Source organism: Dipodomys spectabilis, unplaced genomic scaffold (genome assembly GCF_019054845.1).
Source record: "Dipodomys spectabilis isolate Male_0828 unplaced genomic scaffold, ASM1905484v1 ptg000512l, whole genome shotgun sequence".
NCBI classification, from domain to species: Eukaryota; Metazoa; Chordata; class Mammalia; order Rodentia; family Heteromyidae; genus Dipodomys; species Dipodomys spectabilis.
This window is the reverse complement of record NW_024871189.1, coordinates 703,662-723,266: the sequence shown is the minus strand read 5'-3', so window position 1 is coordinate 723,266 and position 19,605 is coordinate 703,662. Positions and strand designations below refer to the sequence as shown.

Below are 19,605 nucleotides of genomic sequence, written 5' to 3'. Positions count from 1 at the left end.
GAAAGCGTTCACACGCCGCCCACACGTCCACGACTTCTCCCAAGTCACCTCTATGGTCTTGTGGCCAAACAACCGAGGAAAGAAGTTCCCTACCTGAGGTCACGGAACCCAACAGAACACCTACATTCCTGTTCATTGTCAACTCCCCTCAGCCAGGAACACAAAGGGAGTGAGTCCCGGAGCATGCCAAGGGTCGATGAACATCAGAGCACCTCCTATTTTCTATCTCCAACAACGAGCAAAGTGACACGTTTTGACAAAGAATCCCAATGTTCCGTTGCGCTGAACCGATCACACCACACTGGCTCACTGACCGGGGGTGGCCGCACCACAGCTCCCCGGGTCCCCTCAGGTGTCTGCAGGACTCCTGTAACTGTCTGGGCATCCGTGTTTACCTCCATCTTTTATGTCTCCAGCAGGCTTATTGAGGTAGGAAATGGTCTGTTCAAACTCGCAGCAGGGAGGGAGAAAAGAAATACATCTCATTTATTTTCACCAGCAACACTGGCCAGGGTGATTTCTTTAGGAAATTCTGAATGGCAAAGTTTTTAGTATTTCACATGGAAAGACACAAAAAGACAGCTCTACTGAGAGAGCAGCACAGGTCCCACCACGGGACAGATCGACAGAGACAAAGATGGAAAAGATAAGGAATGGTATGGAGGGAAATGGATACACTGCACTTATGCGTCTCCAGGAAGTTATTTTCTAGAGCTTTTAATATTTTATATTAAGCGTGGTTGGGATGAGCCTCCATGGTTCAGTGGTGCCATGCAGCCCAGGTGGCTCCTGGTAAACCCCTCAGTCTTTTTTGTTGTTGTTAATTGTGGGCCTGAACTCTGGGTCTGGGCACTGTCCCTCAGCTCTTCAGCTCCAGGCAAGCGCTCTATTACTTGATAGAGCGCTGGTGGTTTATTGGAGATAAGAGTCTCACCGTCTTTCCTGCCTGGGCTGACTTTGAACCATGATCCTCAGATCTCAGCCTCCAGAGTAGCTACGATGACAGGCGTGAGCCACCAGCGCAGGCTACTCTGCAGTCTTTGACATACTGGTTAGTTCCTACTTACTGAGGTGCTGGAGGAGGAAGAACCAGGAAACAGGGCTGGGAAGGTGGCTCAGTGGTAGAGCTCTTGCCTTGCATGCCTGAGGCCCTGGGTTCGATTCCTCAGCACCACATAAGCAAAAAGAAAAAAGCTGAAAGTGGCACTGTGGCTCAAGTGGTAGAGCGCTATCCTTGAGCTGAAGAGCTGAGGGACAGCGCCCAGGCCCAGAGTTCAGGCCCCACGACAAGACCTCCCCCAAAAAAAAATAAATAAATAAAATAAATAAATTTTAAAAAAAGAACCAGGAAACAGAGCCAAATACAAGGCAGAGGGGAGTCGGCCAAGCCAGGCCTTCCTCCTCCAGGGTCTTCCTGGCAAACAGGCCTGACAGAGGCGAGGAGAGCACACAGGAGAGAGGGGAGAAGTGCTCCAGGGGAGGAGAAGTGCTCCAGGGGAGGAGAAGTGCTCCGGGAAAAGTCAAACTCTCACTCTTTTCGAAGAAAGATACTGATGACTGTATTAGTATTCTGGACTTAAAGTGACAAAATGTATTTCATCTTCTAAGAAAAATTCCAGGTCTTCCTAAAGGAGTGAATACTATGAATTTATCTCAGGTGCTCTGCAGATAACAACCCACTTTATTATAAACGCCCATGCTCTACTAGAGCTGGCTTCCAGCAGGCCTGGTTCCTTCAGGCTCTCATTAGCAGGCAGTCAGCCCTAATGGCTGGGGCTGGGGCTTCTGGGTGCTGCTAAGAGCTTCTTGGGGGAGCTGGGGGGGGGGGGGGGGGGGGCAGGAGAAGCAGCCAGCCTGGCTCCAAGGTCGAAGCACCCAGCACTTGTGGCAGAAAACCAAACACTGGGTGTGAAAATGGTTTGCTCAGGTTCTCTTGTTACTCGAACAGAACACAGTCACAGCCAATGCACTAATGCTGAGCAGGAAAGCAGCTGGAGACCCAAGGACAACCACCTCCACCACCACCTCCTCCTCCATCTCCTCCTCCTCCTCCTCCCCCTCCTTCCCTCCTCCCTCTCCTCTTCAGAGGCCGACTCTGAGCTGCCCTCCCCACCCCCAGCCACCACCCGGGTCAGCTCTCCTGGCTGCAGGGAATGCTGCAAGGAGCCATACAAGCCGCCATACCCAAAGGTGCCCAACTGACCCCCCCCCCCAAGACAGGTGAGCAAAGGGCAAAGGGCACTGAGGCCAGGCTAGGCAGCCACGCTCACACCTTCACTGGGAAGAGAAGCAGGGGAAGGCCCAGAACTGGCACCAGTCCCTCAGGAAGGCAGAGCAGCTGTCAGCAGAGAGCTCACATGCATGGACAGATCACGTCTCTCACTATAGCTACTCAAGAGGCTGAGACGAGGGTTTGCGGTTTGAAAAATACCAAGACTCTATGTCCAATTTAACCAGAAGAAAAAAACAACTGTACTGGACATGTGGCTCAAGTGGTAGAGTCAGCCGTGAATAGGAAAAAACCAAGCCATTGAGAGAGGCACATAGGCCTCCCTCTATTAGCAAGCAAACAAATACATAAAAATTAAAATGGCACAAATCACTTTTACTTCCTACCCTAGCAATAGGTAGCAGTAACAAATTTGGTTCTTCCCTGAACTACACACAAAAATAACTGAACCATCCATAGGCTCGCTGCCACACTCAGCCAGGTGTGAGCACACCCACGATCACGCCCACGAGGAAGGAATCCCGGCAGACGCCCCAGCTTCAGGGCGCTCCAGGTGCAAGGAGACCCGTGCACACGTGGCCCTGCTCTCTGCGGCGGTGCGAAGGGGACCCACGCTCTCCCTGCTTCTGTTACTGCAGTGCCGCTCTTTTAAGGGATGAATGAAAACATACAACCCCCCATGACCGGTGATCACATGCCTAGGTATTTACACAAAAGAGATGAAAATCATGTACACAAATCCCCACAGATGCTTCAGGCCTAACAGCCAAAACGTAGAACTAACGTAAGGCAGACCTGTGAGACTGGGTGATACATTTCTGGCTCATCCACACAGGATGCCACACAGGGAAAAAGGAAAAGGGGGGATCCACAACACCACGGCAAGACAGCATAAAGGTCAGGGATGAGCAAACCGGCCTCCGTGACAGACAGCAGGAGAGGGCCAGGCGAAACTGCACGGGAAGGAGCAGGACTTTCTGGGGACCAAGTGCCCTTGCTTTGAAAGCTGACAAACAGGAATACACACTGTGAAAACTCACAAGCCAGGTGCTGGCGGCTCACACCTGTCATCCTAGCTACTCAAGAGGCTGAGATGTGAGGATCTCGGTTCAAAGCCAGCCCAGGCAGGAAAATCCATGAGACTCTTGTCTCCAATAAACCACCAGAAAACTAGAAGTTGTGCTGTGGCTCAAGTGATAGAGCACTAGCCTTGAGCTGGAGAGCTCAGGAACAGTGCCTGGACCCCAGAATTTAAGCCCCAAGACTACCAACAACAACAACAACAACAACAAAGAATACTCTAAACTTGAGAGATTAAAACAGAGATAAAACTTGGAAAAGTGAACCTAGAACAGGTCTCTTTCTGTGTGTCCCTAAACCTGTCCCCTTGCCTGCGGTGTGTGTGGCTATGGACAGAGCACAGGTTAAAATGCCAAAGGATGTTCAGTAGTACCACTAATCACAGCCATCATCTTAGAACCACAGATCATGAGCCCTGGAAAGCTCCATGACAACCATGCACTTCAGCAAGCTGCATGTGCATGCGCTGTTATTGACCCAGCAGAACTGGGAGGGCAAAGGGTCAAAAAGATCCCTTCCCAAGCAGAGCCTTGATGGTAACACCAATCACAGCAGGGTGTGGAGGCTCACCCCGTAACCCCTGTAGCTCAGAGAAAGAAATCAGAACAGTCACAGCTCATGGCTAGCACAGACAAAATTGAGCAAGCCTCCCATCTCAGTCAAAAAGCAGTATGTGGTGGTGAATACCCCATCATCCCAGTCACACAGAGAGCAGAAATGGGAAGATCCCGGTCCAGGCTGGCCTAGGCAAAAATGACAGGAGACCATAGGGCTGGGAAGGTAGCTCAGTGGTAGAGAGCTTGCCTTGCATGCATGAGGCCCTGGGTTCGATTCCTCAGCACCACATAAGCAAAAAGAAAAAAGCTGGAAGTGGCGCTGTGTCTCAAGTGGTAGAGCGCTAGCCTTGAGCTGAAGAGCTGAGGGACAGCGCCCAGGCCCAGAGTTCAGGCCCCACAACCGGACCCCCAAAAAAAAAAATTACAGGAGACCTTACCTGAAAAATAACTAAAGCAAATGTGGCTAGGGGCCTGACTCAACACCTGCCTCTGCAGGCCCTGAAATGAAATCTCAGTGGAAAAAGAAGACGGAGGGAGGGAGGGAGGGAGGGAGGGAGGGAGGGAGGGAGGGAGGGAGGGAGCAAGATGACACATCCCAATAAAAATTGGCTTTGAGGCAGTGTTTGCCAGGAGAAGGGGGTGACCTGGGGGCCCCTAGCTGGACACACTGCATGCCTGAGGGAGGTGGCCCCGCTCAGCCTCAGTGAGGATCATGTGTGCCCCTCCTAGTTGCTCTAGTATGACCACAGTTGCTCTTCCCCTCTGAAACCACCCAAGACTGATAGGGACTCTGAGGACAAGCACTCTAACACCCCAGATCTCGGCACCATACTAACCATCACAGCATCTCAGACCTCAGTATCACAGCCAAGCCTGCCCACCCACCATGCTCACTCACCAGAGCAGCAGAGCTAGGCTGACACACAAAAGACAGCATGAGGGCCAGGTGCTGGTGGCTCAGACTGTCATCCTAGCTACTCAGAAGGCTGAGATCTGAGGATCCAGGCTCAAAACCAGCCTTGGTAGGAAAGTCCATGAGACTCTTATCTCCAGTTAACCATCAGAAAACCAGAAGCAGAGCTGTAGCTCAAAGGGGTAGAATGCTAACTTTCAGGAGAAAAGCTCAGGGACAGTGCTCAAGCCCTGAGTTCAAGTCCCACAACCAACCAAAGAAAAAGCAAAACACCAAGCCACAGGCTCAAGAGGCACCAAAGGGATTCCCCTTTGGCATCAGCCATAGCTAAGAACATCTTGGTAAAAACTGAAGAAAAAGCTTTTAAATCAACCCAAAGAGTTGATGGGAGGCAGGATACTGTCAAAGGACCAAGTAAGCCTCACAGCGGGGGCTGGCGGGGGGCGGGGGGGGGGGGGGACACTTAGACTCACTGCTAAGGCTTTACCAGGAAGACATACCTTTAAACTGGAAGAAAAAAAAAAAGGTATGGATCTATGCATACATGAAATAGAATTAAAACACAAACATTTTCAGAGAGACCTTACATATATTTGTTGCCTGCAGTCTCACATGAAAAGAATATTCAAGCAAGTTTTTGAGGTTAAACAACATGGCCCCAAATAAAAGGACAGATATGCAAAAAGGAATAGAGAACGGTGAAATAAGTGGACTCCAGAAATACTGACCATCTAAAACAACAATAATACCGTCTCTCAAGGTTTTAAATACACAGAGTGCTCAACCCATGGCAGCGACCTCAAACTGGAGAAGGCATGCAGAGGAGGGTGGGTAGAGTGAGCTCATGTTCTCATACCCGCTAGAAGGCACAGACGTTCTAAAGCATACTAAGCGTATACAGTAATTTGTGAGGGCGAACACTAATGCAAACATGGCTATAGGGTCTAAAGCATGTCACTAAGAGAAAGGGAACATGGGATAGTTTTTTAAAACCTAATTAATAGCAAAGCAAATGGGAAAAGTAAAAGTGAAATAAAAAATTACACTAAGTGTAAATGGACTAAATATTCCCAATTAAAAATCTTTCCCACCAGTAAGTAAAGGCTCCTGAGTTAGCCTTCTTGGAAATGTTCCTTCCAGGCTGTGTCTCTAGTCAGAGCTGATGGAAGCTGGGGTAGCTGCACAATAAAACCAACTTCAGGTCACCCCAGAACACTAAGACGGCAAGTATGCCATTCTCTTGCATTCAGAGGGCTTCCGGGGACATAAAGCAAGTCAACTGGTAACTTTGGCTGCCAGAACTAAGGCTTACCAGACCAAGAGGAGGAGCTGAAGGAACTAAAAGATCCGGCAATAAGATCTCAAAGCCTTGATTTTGATTCTCTTTCCCTTCACCAAGCAGACATCCACGCCGTCACCCTACTTACACTCTCAAAGCTTGATGTGGCAAAGTGTGCTCTTTTTCAGAAGAACTAGTGAGCATTTAAGAAAGAATTTGGGGGTGGGGTGGAAGGGTGTAGTTGAGGAGGTGAGAGGGATGGGATGGTTAGGGGAAAAACAAAGGAGGCAACAATGCTGGATAAGAAATGTACTCATTACCTTGCTCATGTAACTGTAACCCCTCTATACAGTATTTTCACAAAAAAAAAAAATTATTAAAAAGAGAGAAGGAATTTGCCCAGAATGACATCCTGAATATATGGAGCAGTAATTCAGCTAATGAGTCCATTAAAAAGAAAGTGATGGAACTAAATAGCCAAGAAGATCTATAAATGGCCATGATACTTTTGGGTTTTTTTTTTTTTTTTAGAAAAATAGAGTAAGTGTTGGCAAGGGTGTGGAGAAACTGGAACTCTCACACATTCCTAGTAGGAATAGGAAACTGGTACAGCCACTGTGGAAGATAGTGGAGGTGACTTGGCCAGGTCAACCAAGAGTCATCCTATAACCCAGTGGCTCCACTCCCAGGTCTATGTCCAAGGGATTTAAGAACACATGTCTACAAAGAACATGCGCCCCAGTGGTCACAGCAGTATTATTTAGAACAGCCAAAAAGTAGGAAACAACCCAAATATTCACCAGTGGATAGATGAATGCATAAAAATAAAATGTGCAATACCCATACACCAGTGAGCACTGGTAGCCCACATCTGTGATCCTAGCTACTCAGGAGGCTGAGATCTAAGGATCCCAGTTCAAAGGCAGCCAGGGCAGGAAAGTTTGTGAGACTCTTATCTCGAATAAACTACTCAGAAAAAGCTGGTAGTAGTATTGCCGCTCAAGTGGTTAAGCACAGAGAGGATCTGAGTTCAAGACCCAGTACCAGGGAAGGAGGGGGGAAGAGAGAGAGAGAGAGAGAGAGAGCTCAGTTATAGAAAGAAGTGAATTAGCCAGGAGCCAGTGGCTGATGCCTGTAATCAATCCTAGCTACTCGGGAGGCTGAGATCTGAGGATCAAAGTTCAAAGCCAACTTGGGCAGAAAAGTCCTTGTGACTCTTATCGCCAATCAACCACCAAAAAGCCAGAAATGGATCGATGGCTCAAGTTTAGAGCACTAGCTTTAAGCATAGGCCCTGAGTTCAAGCCCCAGAACCTCCTCTCCCCCTACCCCCCAAAAAAAGAATTAGTAATTACTGACACATGCAGTAACATGGATGAATCCTGCAAACACTTTGCTAAATGCAAGAAGCCAGGTGCAGAAGGCCACCTGATTTTCCTATGACATAGCCAGCCCCAGAAAGTGACAAGTGTCTTCCAGTTCCGGTGGGAGGGAGGGAGAGTGACTTCCAATGGGAACAGCCATGGTTTGGGGACAATCAAGAGGCTCTAAAATGAGGCAAGAGTTACAACTGTGCGGCAATGTGATTATAAAACCTCTGGATGGTAGGTGCGTTTTAAGATGGTAGGCTTTAGTTACGTAAGTTTTATCTCAATTTTAAAATTCTCCATTATGTTCGACCAACAAACATTTTATGTGTCTGAGGACCTGCCCAGCAGCCATGGTGAACGCCTAGACCTGCAAGCCCCATCGTGGCACATGGCGTAAGATGAAATCAGGCATCACAGAAGCTACTACACGGCTGTCCCCTCTGATCCACTATTAGATGCTGGCTGGCCCTGTCAGGGCTCCTCGCTTGGCTGTATTGCTTGGCGGCCCCCAGAGGCACACTGGGGCGCGCGGCGCTCCCAGAGGCCCCTCATGGCCGGCTCTGCGTCCCCGTGTCTGTCTTTTGCTTTCTGGCTGTGTCAGCACCCCAGCCCTTACCCTGGCACCTCTTCTGAGGCAGAGTCCACTGCTGCAGACACAGCCTCTGGCTCATTCCAGAAGCCCACTAGTATGTAAACCGCGTGGATGCAGAGAGCTGGGCTAAGCTTCAGCCTTCAAAAGGTGTAAGGGCTTCCTATGCAACTGGTCTCAAAAGTGCAGGGGCTGCAAGCCCTGCCAGCCGTCCCAAGGCCAAATGGGAGCCCTTCCCAGGCCAGCACAGGAGAGCCAACACCCCGAGCACGCCAGTGAGCCCTTCTTCAGATGGGATGCCAAACCATCTTTTATGTTTTTAAAAGAAAGCACTGGTCATGTCACCACATTCTCTAGGGACTGCAGACAGAGGAGGGACTCCGCCTGCTCCCTATGGACTGCAATGGCAGGTGGGGTTTGTGTAAAGAGTGTGGTGTAAACTGGTTTTGGTGGTTTAAGCTCCTTTTCCAAGAAGCTGTTTCCAACACCACAGCCTTTGGGGACAGGACAAGACAGGAAGTGCGTGGGCAGGGCTGACGAGGCTGAAGAGCATAAATCAGAATTCTCCCTGCACACGGTACCTGGGAAAGCTGTCAGGCAAGAAGAGATAGAAGAGAGGGAAAAGATAAAAGGATGGAACATGATTAAGGCCAGAGGAAAACGATAAACAAAATGTTTGTCATGGGTGTACTTCTTAATGTCTAGGCAGGAAGCTGCTACAGGAAACCATCAAAACACAACAGTTACCCCAAGACAGCCAGAACACACCGTCTATACAGGCACAGGAATTTAATGAGGACAGGATGCAAAGTGCTTCACACCCAGTGCTGAGTCCTGTCAACTGTGAGCCATCCATCTACAATTCTGCCTTTGGCTATGAGTCCTCATTTGCAGTCTGTCACAAGAACACAAACAGGTGGGGGAAGCCCAACCTTAGGACCCACAGGGAAGGCAAACCAGGCTGGCTGACAGGCGAAGCCAGCAACGCCAGGAGGGTGACCAAGTAATGGCATCTGGGCAGCAAGTCAGGGGTGACACCAGCACAACCAGAGGACCATGCTCACCACCTGAACTGCCCACAGCTTGGGACATATGACAAAATGTCACTGAACCAAGCTGGAGTCCCCACCAAGCACAAAAAATCTTTGGAGCGAAGCCCAGGTCCGAAGGCAGCTTAGCTTCTTTCCACATTGCCACATTTAACCGTGAAGATCCTAAGCAAAGGTAGCACCCACTTAATTATGAGTCTTTGTTGCATCCTCTATAAATTCAAGCCAGAACACAAGGGTGAGGTCACGAAGGAGAGCTAAGAGCCCTGGTATCCGTTGCTCTATTCCTAACTCCTGCCTATAAACAGAGGCAGACAGCTAGGACCCATGGGTCATGAAAATAATGGTCAGCGCAAGAAGAGGCAGGCAGGATCCAAGAACCATCACCAGGGCTCCCCAGAGTGCAGCCAGCCCTGGACCAAGGGGACTGTCATTAATCATGGCTTCACCATCGTCCTCACGGCTCACTGGGTAGTCATGGATGCTCACTCAGATCTCCTAAGAACAAACAGCCCACTCCAGGACGGAGGTGAGGAAGCCTAGGTTCCAGCAGTCCTAACAACTACTCTCCATAAAACACAGAAGCACACAGAGAATACAGAATTACATACCAGGTGCCAGGGGTTCATACCTGTAATCCAATTACTCAAGGAGGCTGAAACCTGAAGATTATGGTTGGAAGATGGCATGGGCTGGAGACTCTTATCTCTAATTAATCTCAGAAAAAGCTGGAAGTAGAGTTGTGGGTCAAGTGGTAGAGTGCTAGCCTTGAGCAAAAGAAGCTCAGGAACAGCTGGGCCTTGAGTTCAAGGTCCAGGACTGACAAAAGAGAAAAAAATTAAGGGGTGGGAAGGTGGCTCCGTGGTAGAGTACTTGCCTTGCATGAATGAGGCCCTGGGTTCCATTCCTCAGCACCACATAAGCAGAAAAAGCCTGAAGTGGTGCTGTGGCTCAAGTGGTAGAGCGCTAGCCTTGAGCTGAAGAGCTGAGGGACAGCATCCAGGCCCAGAGTTCAGGCCCCCACAACCGACCAAAAGAGAGAGAGAGAGAGAGAGAAATTAAATTCTTCAAGTAATGCCTTTACCTAAAACCCAGGGGACAAGTCTGTCCATGGCCTCTTTACCCTTTCTCACCAGCTTCCACCGTTCCAAGCGGCTCTAGAGGCTGTCCTCAAGGAAGGTGATGGCCATTGAAACTAAGCAGGACCATGGCTTGTAGTAGGTGAGCCTTGTTCTGCTGGAGAGAGCGGCCTTTATGACTACTGCGTAGCAGTAAGCTCTATAAAATATGTTTATCTAATAGGAAGCACCACCTTTTATCCTTGACCACAAATCAGCTGTGACTGCCTAAGCAGAATGGACTGAGGGAAGCTGTGATTTAAAGTCTGTTCAATGTAATCCATAAAACATCACTTGAGTGATACCTAAGAACTTCCAGGCATCTTAAAACTGACTCCTGAGCCAGGCGCCTGTGGCTCACGCCTGGCATCCTAGCTACTCAGGAGGCTGAGATCTGAGGATCACGGTTCAAAGCCAGTCCCAGGCAGGAAAAGTCCAAGACTCTTATCTCCAATAAAACCACTCAGAAAACAATCAGAAGTGGCTCCATGGCTCAAGTGGTAGGGCGCTCACCTTCAGCTGAAGAGCTGAGGGACAGCGCCCAGGCCCAGAGTTCAAGCCTCATGAACAACCAAAACAAAGACAAAAACAAAAACAAAACAAAAAACTGACTCTTGATCATTTGGCTCTCTGAAAACCCTGTGGCTACGGCCAGGATGCACAGCCTTCACCACGCATGACCAGTCCGAATGAAGAGAATGCCTTCAACACTGAGGGCGTGTCCTGAGACAGACAGAGGCATGGGACAAATGGACGAGGCCAGTGGTCATCCCAGTACCTGACACCAACACAAGTTCGTGAAGTCTCTTCACCTTCCACAGTAAATGAGCTTCTGTGAAGCCACAAGAAGAACCCCGGGGTTCACTCACGAGAGGGCGTGGCCACTGATCCTGGCTGGGAGGAAGAAGACCCCAGGGCAGAGCTCAAGCGGCTGCATCCGGTTCTATGCTGCAGTTCGTGACTTGCATCTTAGGATAAATTACCAAACACTTCCCAATTTGCTGGTCAAGTTCCTAAAGTAATTAAGTCCTCACTGTCTGCAGCCCGCTTTATAAGCTCCTATCCCCAGCTCCCAATAAAACTTCCGCTTGAGGCTCAGGACAAAATTGCACATTTTCAGTTGAAACAACAGTTGGCATTTTTCTTCCAATCTCTTGCAGAACACAAATTTATGCACCTAAAGGTAATAAGGAAAAGTCTTAAATTTAACCAGAAGAAAGATTTCTCCAGTGGCAAACTGATAAATTATTTAGAAAAGGGCTCAATCAGCCAGGCAAGGAAACACAGGGCAGATAAAGAGTCTGGCAGGCTTTGGAAATGAATGCAATCACTGTGATTTCTCCAAATTCCTTCCTGAACCCAAATCACCTTTATCAAAATATCTAATTTTGAGTACTCACAGCTAGAAAAGTGAGGAGGGAAAGTCTGAGCATTCTGGCACCGGCAAGGAAATGAGTGGTCTGCCGAGCACCCTGGGACACTGGTACGGTGACAGCTGGCAGCCTCCTGCACCCTGGACAGGAACGCCAGCAGACACCCGACCGTTCCCTGCACGGCCACAGGGAGCCAGGCACGGATTTCAGCAAGCATTAATGAAAAGGACCTCATTGCAAATTGCCTGACCTTTGTGGGTCTTTCAATAAAACCCACAGAGAAAGTGAAAACTGGATCTCGAGGTCCTTCCATCAAAGGTCTAGGAAGTTTAATGGTGTAGCCATTGCTTTGTTACAGATGGCACATCAACCTCTCCTTCTTACTGCGTAAGTTGATCGTATGGTGCCCAGTGAGCTTTGCACGCTTCCAGGACTCTGATTTACAGCTGGGGACAGGCCCTGGCACCACACATCTGAGCTCAGGAATCGCCTCCATGTCTTGCTGGCTCTGTAGGCCATGTGAGGCAGGCACTCACTCAGAAACACTGTCCTCTGTGCCAGGCACGACTGACTCTCTCCTTCAACCCACATGAACGTATGCGAGGAAAGCAGTATGCTGCGTGTACCATAGCAAACATTATCGCCAAATACTTGTGGCACAACCCTGTGTTTGACAACACAAGCCAGGCAGAGGTATCGGCGGCATCATTACCTCATGCTTGTTTCTGAACAATGTGCCCCTAAATGGTTTGTACTAGGAAGCTTTGGAACCATTTTAGCATATTTAAAAATGAAAGCAATAAGCTAGGTACCGGTAGCTCATGCCTGTAATCCTAGCTACTCAGAAGGCTGAGACCTGAGATCTTGGTTTGAAACCAGCTGAGGTAGTAAAGTTTGGGAGACTCTTATCTCCAATTAATCACAGAAAAAACTGGAAATGGCACTATGGCTTAAGTGCTAGAGAGCTAGCCTTGAGCAAAGAGGAGCTCAGAGCCAGCACCCAGGCTGAGTTCAAGCCGCAGGACCAGCAAAAAAAAGGGAAGCAAAGGAAGCAATAGTCTTTGCATGCAAAAAAGGAAAAAACCTCATTATTGAGATTTCTTTTTTTTTTGTCAGTCAGTCATGCAGCCTGAACTCTGGGCCTGGGTGCTGTCCCTCAGCTCTTCAGCTCAAGGCTAGCACTCTACCACTTGAGCCACAGCGCCACTGCTGGCTTTTTCTGCTTATGTGGTGCTGAGGAATCAAACCCAGGGCCTCATGCATGCAAGGCAAGCACTCTACCACTGAGCCACCTTTCCAGCCCCTCATTATTGAGACTTGACTTCCAGAAAGACAGCCAGGTAATAGGGCTTAAACTCAAGGCCTTCTGCTCTTGCTTATAGCTTTTTCTGCTCAGGGTTGGTGCTCTGCCATTTGAACCACATCTCCACTTCCTAGTCTTGAAATCATTCCATTTCATCTGTCCTCAAATTCTCATTCAGAAAATTATTTTGCAAACTCAGTATTCAATGTTCCAGACTGCAGAAGTGCACAGCAGGACGGGCCTGTTGTTCTAGGCGGCTCTGCTGTCAGGCCAGCCACACGTGCTCACGCTGCCCTGTGTGCGTCTAGGGCCTGTCCACCCGCCTTACATCACAATGCATCTTCAGATGCCATGAAGGGATGATCCACCTTCAGCAAAACTTAGACCAAAAGTAACAGATCCACCTAAGAAAATTGCATTTACTGTCAGCTGGTGTGTGTGACCGGCTGACACCCGCCAGGCTAAAGTAATAAAGCTAACAGTAAACCAGCTCTTAGCTTTCAGAAGCAACAACAACAAAAGTAAATCCTAGCAAACGGGGTAAAACATTTAAATATATGGAACCTAAAACTCTATCTTCTTATGGAACAATTCTTTTAAAGGAAGAAAGTAATTAAAAGGAGATCTGAATACATCTGGCTACAGCCCATCTTAAACAAGAAAAACAGCAAAATCAACCCAGGAAAGGTCAAAGCAGCTAATTTAGAAAAGGTTCCCTTAGGTGTGTGCAGTGCTGGTAGAAATGAAAGCCAAGTCTTGGGCACGGCCCGACTCCCGGGGCTCCATACCGACACCAGCCTCCCAGCACAGCCGAAGTCCCCGCTGTCCTGTAAGTGCTGTCTTGCTTGCCTTGCTGAGCCGCTGGATACCTTCAAAGTCCTCAAAGATGCCAAGTGCCTCAACTTCCTTTAAGTTAACACCCACACACTTGTGCAGTCCTCATTTAGGACTCAGTGTATGGCAATCTCCAGGAAAAGACTGAATTTTTATATAGACACTGAAGGAGCAACAGATTTGAGAAAGGACAAAGCAAAGCCTTGAGGCCTACCAAAACACCAGAGAACCTGCTGCCAAAACACAGAGGCCCCTTGTCTCCTCCACAAGTCAGAAGCTCTAACAAAAAGACAGAGATGTTTCCTATCAATTAGTCACCTTACTACCATGAGCTACAGCAGAAATTATCAAAGGGCACTGTGAAAGCCATCCTCTTACTCAAAGAATGTAAGTCATGTACAAGAAATCCCAAATTCCACAGTATGTGGATAAATGACCCACCACTAATCAAAATCCCAAGCAGGCAAGCGTTGGGCAGGTTCTGTAATTCATTAGCCAAGAGGAAAGACTCAAATGAAAAGGAGCACACAGGTGAGGCCAAAGCTTCACGTCCCGGCTTCCTAACAGGTGAGTTAGGGAGGCGATTCCAGAACCAGGCCTCACACAAAGCTAACTTCAAGGCTCTCCCAGAAACATTCCAAATTTCCCATTTTCCATTAAATCTTCAAACTAGTTAATGAGAAAGGATAAAGGATCTAGGTCTTTGGGTTATTCACAAGTAAGTATGATCTTAAAGGCAATTTGACACAGTTATATGCTATGTGGCTTTTGAGAAAAGAAAGAAAAGCTGTCAGATATAAGCAACAAAAACACACTAATTGGTAACGGGCTCACTGAAAAGAATCCTCCCTCCTGAATCAAAGGCTAAGCACATAATAGGTGTCATCCTTTGAAGGCGCCATGCTTTTTTTCTCCCCTACTTGAAAACTGAACGCAAGAAAGATAACTACCTCGGTGCAGTTATGGAAGTTACTAAACATATATTTCCTGTGCAGAATAAAAGCCATGATTTAAGAGTAACCCCAATCATATTTTTCCTTTACATAAAGAAAATTACACAAAACAGACAGACTACTGGCTACATGACTCACAATACTGCACGGGTTGTCATTAAAAATGATACATCTCTCACACAGAGCGTGCAGCCGCGCACATGGGGGGGGGGGGGGGGGGGGGGGGAATCACGGATTATACGAGGTGACACTCTCCAGAGAGTTCCCCCTTGGATTCAAAGATGGCTTGAAACCACGGAATTGAGGTTTCCCTGTTTCAAAGAGAGGAGAGAGCGAGTAAAGCAGGCTTACCCGTGGCTGCCAGTTTTCATACTGCTTCTGTAAATTTGCACCGATGGTTTCCAGAGCTTTCTGAGGACCCATGGACAGAGGATCTGTGGAGGCAATGAAAAGGAGAGTCTTTATGCATGCTCTTCTCCTCATGAAGCTTTTCTACAACCCACTTCAGTAACCTGCGAAGGCAGATGACACATTCCTTACGTTTATCCACATTTAACCAGGTGCACAGGACTGCCGCGACACCCCAAGAGGCTACTGCACCCACAGAACTACCACAGAAGTAGTTAATATTTCTTTATTCTTTCACTTAAAGATAATAAGGCCACTACATTACAACATGCATATCTACTATGAAAAATAATTGGTATCAAAAAATTAGTAAGGAGAGTAGCATTGTTGAACATTTTTGGAAATGTTTTAAATACTAGTTAACAGATCACAGCTGGGCTCCTATCTGGTCTACATGCACCAGCTGCAACCTGTGCCTTCAGTCTGTGCATATGAAGTTAACAGAGCACCCTAAGTAGTCATTTAACTACTGATGCCACACCAAGCCTCCAGAAACAGCAGCAACTGGGCAGTGTGGTGTCCAAGAGCACGTCCATGGACCTGGACTGATCTTGCATGGTCTTCCACACAAGCACCTGTCTCATCAGGCATTGCCCAACTGCAAAATACTGGTTCACCGAGTGAGCCATGATGGCTTTCTACATCTCATTCTCAGATCCATCGGCTCACAAATGTAATCCTAGCTACTAGGGAGGCAGGGATCAAGAGGCCAAGCCGGGCAAAAGGCTTGCAAGATCCCACCTCAACCAACAGCCACACACAGAGTGCACATCTATCATCCCAGCTATGTGGAAAGCTCCCAACCCCTCTCAGTCAGGGTCTGGGGCTTTAGAAACTCAGTAATGTTGGCTTAAGAAATCAGAGAGGCCAAGTACCAGTGGCTCACTTCTGTAATCCTAGCTACTCAGGAGGTTGAGATCTGAGGATCACGGTTCCAAGTCAGCCTGGGCAGGAAAGTCGTGAGACTTTCCTTTTTTTTTTTTTTTGGTCGGTCGTGGGGCTTGAACTCTGGACTTGGGCGCTGTCCCTGCACTCTTCAGCTCAAGACAAGCACTCTACCGCTTAAGCCACAGCACCACTTCCCGTTTTCTAGTGGTTTATTGGAGATAAGAGTCTCATGGACTTTCCTGCCCGGCTGGCTTTGAACCGCGATCTTCAGATCTCAGCCTCCTGAGTAGCTAGGATTACAGGTGTGAACCACCGGCACCCAGCTTAGTCGTTAGACTCTTTTTTTCTTTTTGAGTCCGGTCATGGGGCCTGAACTCTGGGCCTGGGTGCTGTCCCTGGGCTCTTCAGCTCAAGGCTAGCACTCTATCACTTGGGCCACAGCGCCACTTCTGGCTTTTTTGTTTTTGCTTATGTGGTGCTGAAGAATCGAACCCAGGGCCTCAGGCATGCACTCTACCACTGAGCCACCTTCCCAGCCCCCTTGTCGTTAGACTCTTATCTCCACTAAACCACCAGAAAACCAGAAGTGGCACTGTGGCTCAAGTGGTTAGCCTTGAGCTGACGAGTTGAGGGACAGTGCCCAGGCCCAGAGTTCAAGCCCCATGGCCAACCAAAAAAAAAAAAAAAAAAAGCAAAGCAATCAGAGAGGACTAGGGTGTAGCTGAAGTAACAGATCATTCGCTTAGCAAGTGTGAAGCTCTGAGTAAAATCACTAGCACCACAAAAAGAAGTCACAGAACATCACAAGACTTTAAAACAGAAGTGCTCATCCCACGCCCCACCCCTCAGAAGCAACCTCTTGAACCTGGCCGCTATTTCCTGATTCCATGTGAGGCTCTTTCTCCCCTTGCCTGCTCAGCTCTGCTCCCCTTGCCCTAGCCTTCCATAGCTATTGCCATCTTTGCCTTAAACTAATATTCTGTGCTTTACCATCTAGCCATGGAAACCCTGAGTGTATCAAGCCAACATCGTTGGTAGTGTTTTCTCTGGAGCATTCCTGGATTGTGTGGATTGTCTATCTCCTTGTTTAATTACCACCTCTTCCCAAAAATGCAATCCACAATTACAAATCCACATACTTACTCATCAGCCACTCTTCCCCCTGTCTCAGCCACCCACTGTAAAATCCCACCTTGGTAGAAGACTGTAAGATTTCTCTTTGTAGACAGTAAATGGCGCCTAGGAAAAGAGCCTGCAGGGAGCTGCGGGCAATGAGGAAAGATGGAGGTTCTGTCAGCCTGTCACTGGAGTCCCAGAATGAGAGCATCATTAAAAACTCCCCCAGTTTGTCATTCAAGAAACTCAATGAGCCACAAACAGGATAAAGCCAAGGAAATCCAAATCCAGACGCTTCATAATCACCTTGCTAAAAACAAGAATCAGCTCACACACAGGGGATCAGATCAGTGATGGGGAGCTCTGGGCTTCCTAACAACATGAAAACAGACAAGATGCATCAAGGCCTTCAGAATTCTCCAGGAAAACAATTTAAATCTAATATTCAACTTCAAGAGAATAAAATAGAGGCATATATGCATATGTAAATCTGTGTCTCCTGTCCTTTTCTTGCAAACCACAGAAGAAAATAACAAAAGAGCAGGAAACAGGACAGGGAGGACAGGAGGACTGGCTCAGAGTCCCAAGTACCAGGTCTAGAGACAGGAGCCCAGAGTGTCTCAAAGAACAACAAAAGGAGGGAAATGGATTGAGAACTGTGAAGTTTTCTGATAGCGTCTGGAAGATGTACCGTAATACATGTAGAAAAGCAAGTTTATCATAGGTTCACAGAAAATTTAGAAATAACTAGGAAATCTGTAAGCATGTACAATCAGAGGAACCAATTGGAGATCAGAGCTGTTGGAAGTGGAGGGTTTGGGTGTTTTTTTTTTTTTTTGGTCAGTCGTGGGGGTTGAACTCTGGGCCTGGGCGCTGTCCCTGCGTTCTTCAGCTCAAGGCGAGTGCTCTATCGCTTGAGCCACAGCGCCATTTCTGGTTTTCTAGTGGTTTATTGGAGATAAGAGTCTCACGGACTTTCCTGCCCACGCTGGCTTTGAATGGGAATCCTCAGATCTCAGCCTCCTGAGTAGCTAGGATGACAGGTATGAGCCACCGGCTCCTGGCTTAGGCTTTTCTTATTATGGCATTTAGTGCTATTTAATTTTCTAACTATGTGTGTTACTTTTTTAAAAATTACTCACCAAATTAAGTAATGAGGTTCTATAGGTCAAAGGGACCTTCACCCATAGATATATCAAAGTAACCAGAGACTTTTTAATACAGAAGTGTCAGGCCCTCCACTTTTGGAAACTAATACATAACCAGAGCTGCTCACCAGCTCTGGGAGCTAAGGACAAAGTGGTGAAAACCAGGTTCTAAATAACATCTCTGGAACACTGGTGCTAAGTTTAATGTCAATCTTCTCTTTGTTCAGTAGGAACACAGTTCTAGGGCCTTAAAACAACCTCAGTCAAGTGAGCTGCAACCTGAACCAAGACTAGCAAGGGACAGGGACAGATCAGGTTCCCAAACATAACAAGGTGGGGGCATCCATGTGGATGCACAAAGCACAGGGAAGTAAAAGCCAGTTTTCACACACAGAAACCATTCAAACTGCTGCGGGCCACATGGAGGGCCTCATGGAGGAGAGTGAGGCAGGCGTGGGAGGCGGCAGACGGGGGCCTGCGGACACACAGCATCTGCAGACAAGGGAACCATCTTCCCCATGCGGTCCGCCGTGCACTGCACCTCGTGCATGCGGTTCTGAATCACGCCGCGGGGACAGGGACATGGTAACCAGAGAACCACGGGAACCGCCTCAGCAGAGGCTGCCCGACACCCCTTCCCTGGCCTCAGACACAGTGCCCGTGATCCACAGGAGGGGACCAACTGAGTGAGACTGTCAACTCCAATCTGCAAGCAAGACACATAGTTAACTGTTCCCCTCAAAGAGTAAGAGTGGGAGAGGAGAAGAAATGAAGACAATAATGGTGTGTGTGACGCTGTAGTCAAACTGTAGCTAAAACACGTGCATGAAGAAGTCTGGGCGTCCGGGCTGCAGGTGGAGTGAGTCCATCTTACTGAGTGACTCGCCAGTGCTACTGGGCTCCTGCTGTCTGAAGAGAACCTGGGAAAGAGCCCATACACTTCTGGGAAGCAGATGTGATCATGAAGTGGGTGGATGGGAAAAGCAAATGGTAATGGCATTTGTGGAAAACTTGTTTTTGTTTTTTCTTTTTCCTTCCGTTAAGGTTTTTGGTATGATCCTTCTGCATTTCCTAACACTCAGAACACTACATCTAAAGGAGCTGAAGTCTAAAGCTCTCAGAGCAAACTGCTGGTGCTAGCACTCGGCCAGCTACAAAAGGTAATCCTGTCATCATCACATATACACAAGCCCGAGGCCCAAGCCCCGCCCACTTTTCTCCCCAAGACCTACCCTCCCCCGTCAACCACTCACCTCTCATCTCCAGGCAGCACTCCAGCCTGAGCGTCTCCCACCTGACAGGTTCCTGAAAAGCACACCTTGGGGCAGGCATGGGCCACCAAGAAATGTGTCCTGCCTATGTTCCCACTCAGATCAGACACAAATAAGAACTGGAAC

The 19,605-nt window shown here is 48.2% G+C and overlaps 1 protein-coding gene across 2 annotated transcripts in view; it reads right to left on the bottom strand.

Moving 5' to 3' along the window:
* Positions 1-19,605, bottom strand: part of Rptor (regulatory associated protein of MTOR complex 1) — a 313,102-nt gene that overhangs the window by 223,494 nt on the left and 70,003 nt on the right. For both annotated transcript variants that reach the window (XM_042669964.1, XM_042669963.1), the window contains exon 3: positions 15,000-15,082. In XM_042669964.1, coding sequence (XP_042525898.1) covers positions 15,000-15,082 — 83 coding nt within the window. The remainder of the gene's footprint in view (positions 1-14,999; positions 15,083-19,605) is intronic.